At 40.6% G+C, this 4,920-nt stretch overlaps 2 protein-coding genes across 2 annotated transcripts; one reads left to right on the top strand and one right to left on the bottom strand.

Annotated features, from left to right (window-relative positions):
* Nucleotides 1–2,361: 2,361 nt before the first annotated feature.
* LOC112037283 (uncharacterized) lies at nt 2,362–2,811 on the top strand. The gene has a single exon (XM_024070094.1). The coding sequence runs from the start codon at nt 2,362–2,364 to the stop codon at nt 2,809–2,811; it is 450 nt and encodes a 149-aa protein (XP_023925862.1).
* A 51-nt stretch (nt 2,812–2,862) lies between these two features.
* On the bottom strand, nt 2,863–3,963 carry LOC112037284 (serine/threonine-protein kinase ZRK1-like). Its single transcript, XM_065759605.1, has 2 exons — nt 3,486–3,963; nt 2,863–3,401 (listed from the first exon to the last, which is right to left on the bottom strand). The coding sequence occupies exons 1-2, from the start codon at nt 3,961–3,963 to the stop codon at nt 2,863–2,865; spliced, it is 1,017 nt and encodes a 338-aa protein (XP_065615677.1).
* Between the last annotated feature and the right edge of the window lie 957 nt (nt 3,964–4,920).

The following is a 4,920-nucleotide window of genomic DNA, read 5'->3' on the forward strand; positions in this document are numbered from 1 at the left end:
TTGTTGGGTCTTTTAATATTTAGCAAATATCACGTGACCCAACTATTGTTGGGTCTTTATGTGATATGCCAATTGCTAAGCCTTTTAATATTTAGCAAATATTTAATTTTGTTTTGATTTGGTTTAATATTTAGCACCACGTGAAGTATATATCAACTCAATTACTTAAAGTCACCTGAATACTTTTTCTCAAAAAAAAAAAAAAAAATCTCCTGAATGCTGTACGTGGTTATTATTCTAAAATATTTTTGATCACATACAACCATTCCTAAAGTTCTCCCAAAAGACCCATTATCAATATATATATTTATACGTAAACCTTTTTTTTTTTTCTGAGAAATATATTTATTCGTAACCTTCATCTTCAGATTAAGTCACATTTGAGTGAAAGACGAATTGCTTTAATTGCTTTAACCTGTTATGATTTTTGTTTTTATCCACTTAGATATACAGCAAGTGTAATTCAACTTTATTAGAAATTATAGTTGAAGAAAAATTATATGCACTTAGAAATTATAGTTGAAGAAAACTTATATATATTTTTTCTTAAAATCTAAAAATTTAAGAAAATTTCTACAATTTAGTGAAGCCACGTGGCGCAACCATGGCGTCTAAGTCCAACTTTTATTATATATAATTGTGAGGGTAAAAGCCCAAACGAGTATATTGGGCCTCAAGCCCTATTTGAAAATACGAGTATGTCCGAGGAGTAAAGAATGGGGAAAGGCTCCATGGTGGAGAATCACGTAAGGAAAGGATAAAGGAATATAGTCCGAAGAGTTCATTCTCTTTGAACTTAAAGAATATCAGTCATGCAAATACCTGGGCAGTGTGAGTGAGCTTCCAGGAAATTCCAACGATAAGGATGAGCGTCATGTGCGCATAAAGATGATAAGAATGGAAAAATATCTAAAGAGAAAGCTGATGCCACCGCATTTAATGCACAACAACAACTTTTCTGGCCGCATTTATGTAGGGGGGGGGGGCGGGGGGGTGAAAGCCCAAACACGTATGTTAGGCCTCAGGCCCCATTTGAGGATATATGTACGTCCGAGGAGGGGTAAAGGATTTAGAAAGGCCCTAGAATGGAGAATCAAGTAAGGAAAGGGTGAGGGAGTATAGTTCGAGGAGTATATCCTCCTCGGACTTAAAGAATGTCGGTCAAGTGAATACCTGGGCAACTTAGACGAACTTCCAAGAGGGTCTAGCGATAAGGGTGAACTCCTTGCACGTATGAAGATGATAGAAATAGAGAAATATCTAGAGAAAAAGCTGCTACAACTGTGTTTAATGCACTGCAGCAACTTTTCTGGCCGCATTTATGTGGAAAAGACCCCTGAACAATGCAAATCTCAGCTATCACTACTCATGGAGAGCTAAAGAAGATACTGGATGTGACATGTACTCAAGTGAATGCTTAGATGAAGAACAAGTGTACGATGAAGATAACTTAGAAGGAGGCTATATAAATGGAGGAGGCCTTTGATGAAAAGGGGATCGAGAAAAAGAGGGAAGAAGAGAAGAGGAAAAATCTATTGTAGCTCCAAGAGCAACCTTAGCCATTTTAACTACAATTTGTCCCTTAAGACTTAAATTTGTTCAAGTTCAGAGTGTTTTTACACTTGCTCTTTTGATAAAACCTTGATCAACTATTGTAGATTTCACAAACAGCCTAGTTCTTTTACCCACTCTCTACAAATTTTATTGTATTGGGCTTATTGGACTCACATTCCATTTCTTTTTGGCTTGGACCACAAATTTTGGCCTTACAATTGGCGCCGTCTGTGGGAAAATCTTGAGTAGGAGTGAAAACAATGGTTGATGATGGCTGAACCAGATCAACAACCGGCAAAGTCCAGGGCATCCCAACACGGTGATCCTTTCCTTAACCTCGAACGGAGAGGCGATCGTGAAGGAAGTGTACATACAATACATGAGGAGAGAAACCAGTCATGAGGTGGTAGCCGTGTCTCCCATGCAGATGGTAACAGGGCCATGCAGTTGGAGATTGATCGATTAAAAAGGAAGCTACGCCATGCCAAAAGGAAGAGAGTTTCCTTAGACAGTGAAGTTTCTTCTGGGGATGAAAGGGACGTCAATTACAGGCGAAAGTCTCAAATCCCACCCAGCGAATCTTTCTCCTATGAAGAAGAGTTCCATGACAAACGGCAATTTAAGAGCCCTTCACTTAGGGGTGTAGGAAACGATGCTATGAGTAAAGCCCTGGACCAAATATCCAAGTCGCCTTTCACGTGCAGAATTGAAAAGGCGAGACTTCCCCGGCGTTTTCATCAACCATTATTCACCATTTACAATGGGCGAACGGATTCTATTGAGCATGTGAGCCATTTTAATTAAAGAATGGCTATTTACTCCAAAAACGAGGCCTTGATGTGCAAAATCTTTCCATCCAATCTCGAACCTATTGCGATGAGATGGTTTGATGGCCTAAGGGTGGAATCCATAAATTCCTTTCATGAGCTTACCCAAGCATTTGATTCTCGGTTTGTGACATGCCGAAGAGTTCCCAAGTCGGTTGCTTCCCTGCTGTCCTTGCACATGCAAGAAGGGGAGAATCTTAAAACATACTCGAACAGATATTGGGAAATGTTTAATGAAGTTGAAGGTGATTTTGATGAGGTGGCTATCAATACCTTTAAGCTCGGCCTCTCGTCCGAGCACGGCTTAAGAAAATCTTTGACTGGCAAACCTGTCACCAACATGCGTCAGCTCATGGACCGTATCGACAAATATAAAAGAGTTGAGGAGGATCAACAACAAAGGAAGGGAAAAGACAAGGTTGTCCCTTAGAAGATGAGGGATTTCAGGTCGGACAGGTATAACAATAACAAGCCACTTTTTCTAAATTCCATCCATGGCCATTTGTTTGAAAATCAAGTAAATTTTGTTTGTTGTCATGCCTAAAAAATTTGGATATGCAATAATGTGAATTTGTTTATCTATAACATATGATTGGATGAAATCAAGTGAGTAAATAATTAGTGATGGAACGAACCTCTCAATCTGCCTGAGTTGTTTGGTGACATCAACCATAGTTGGCCTTGTTTGTGGATCTTCTTCTATACATGTCAAGCCAAGGTCCACCATACCTTGTAATTGATGCTCTAAAGTAACACCTCCTTCCCCATCTTCAGCCAAGATTGTAGGATCCACAATCTCGTTTATGCAACTACCTTGAGCACGGTTACGTATGTATGCTACTAAAGTAAAATATTTGTCAATTGTCAATCGGGATATTTTAAAAGAATCCTCTCCAGTTAAAAGTTCTAGAAGAATCCGACCAAAATCATACACATCAACTTTCTCAGTTACCTTGCCTGTTGCTTTTAACTCGGGGGCGCAGAACATTGTAATAAAAGGAGCATGCACGTCAGTTTCACCTTCGGGAATTGATACAGAACGAATAAAGTTGGACAATTTGGGAACATCATTTTCATCTAATAAGATACTGCGCATTCACATACCCATGTGGATGACAGGTCTTGGGAAGGCAGTATGGAGATAAGAAAGAGCATGAGCAATCTGCCTTGCAATCTTTAACCTTCTCTCCCACACCATCGGCTGATGTTGTCGTTCAGTAACACGGTATACATAAATTTGATCTGCAAGGACACCATTGGCGGAAAATTCAAACACTAAAATGGGAATTGGAGTGTGGAGACAACAACCTATGGGCTTTAATACATTGCTGTAACCACTCATTTGTGCAGAAATCACTAAATCATTGATGCCTAAATCGGCCCAAGCACAATCAAAATGCTTAATGAGAATAATTCGTCCTTCAAGAGAACCCTTGAACCAATAGGCCCGATAAAATGCCAAATGTTCAGAAGAAAAGTTGTTGGTTACTAGGAGGAGCTGTTGAAGGGAGAAGGTACGGATGGGAATAGGTTTGGCATTGCAAGAGGCAATCAGCTTCTCAGAGCATCCGCAGCTGGGCATGGATATGCCAAATGTAAGATGGATTTAACATAAAAGCCCTAAAAACACCCAGCATTTGGACTTGTAAACATTCAAAATTGTAAAAATTTTTACAATTGTGCTACAGTAGTATCTTATTAATAAGATGCTACTGTAGCACAATCCTATTTCTAAAAATTATTTTTTAATTGTCTCTCTCTCTCTCTCTCTCTCTCTCTCTCTCTCTCTCTCCTCTTCTTTTCTCTATCTTCCTTCTCTCTCATTCAGCTCTCCTCTCTTTAGACTCAACCCCATAGCCACCACACCATGGCCTGACCCACTGTCACCGGCCATGGCAAGCCACCACCCAGTCATTATTTCTCTTCTCTCTCTCATTGCATATCAGTGTGGTGGTGTGGAGATCGACGTTTGGGGTTTGGCGCAGAGATTGGTGTTTGGGTGTGGTGTGGGGATTGGCGTTAGGCGTAGAGATAGGCGTTGGGCGTGGGATGTGGAGATTGCCGTTAGGCATGAAGATCGTCGTTGCGCATGTGGAGATCGGCGTTGGGTGTGGAGATCGGCGCAGAGATCGGTTTATGGGTTTTGTTCGTTTATGGTGCGAGTTTCTCATTTACGGGTCTGATTTTGCTGGGTTTTTGTTGGTCATTTGTGGGTTTTGTTTTGGCGGTGGTGGGTGATGGGCAGTGAAGCAGGGGTAGTTTGTTTGTGTTTTGTAGCCTTTTTGGACGGTGGAGGTGGTGGTGGTTTTAGTGGAAGAGAGACAAAGGAAGGGAGTTAAAAATTTGTGGGTTTTGTTTTGGCGGTGGTGGGTGATGGGCAGTGAAGCAGGGGTAGTCTATTTGTGTTTTGTAGCCTTTTTGGATGGTGGAGGTGGAGGTGGTGGTGGTTTCAGTGGAAGACAGATAGAGGAAGAGAGTTAAAAATCAAAGAGAGGAGAGAGATGAGAGAGAATAGATATAGATTTGGGATATATTATTT

The sequence above is a fragment of the Quercus suber genome, unplaced genomic scaffold, assembly GCF_002906115.3.
Source record: "Quercus suber isolate HL8 unplaced genomic scaffold, Cork oak 2.0 scaffold_334, whole genome shotgun sequence".
Lineage (NCBI taxonomy): Eukaryota > Viridiplantae > Streptophyta > Magnoliopsida > Fagales > Fagaceae > Quercus > Quercus suber.

Excerpts from the sequence above, each read along its gene's own strand:
- LOC112037283 (XM_024070094.1), top strand. The coding sequence starts at position 2,362 with ATGGCTATTTACTCCAAAAACGAGGCCTTGATGTGCAAAATCTTTCCA.
- LOC112037284 (XM_065759605.1), bottom strand. The coding sequence starts at position 3,963 with ATGCCCAGCTGCGGATGCTCTGAGAAGCTGATTGCCTCTTGCAATGCC. Across the intron at positions 3,402-3,485 it reads AAGACCTGTCATCCACATGG|GTGAAACTGACGTGCATGCT; the intron begins GTATGTGAATGC and ends CAATTCCCGAAG.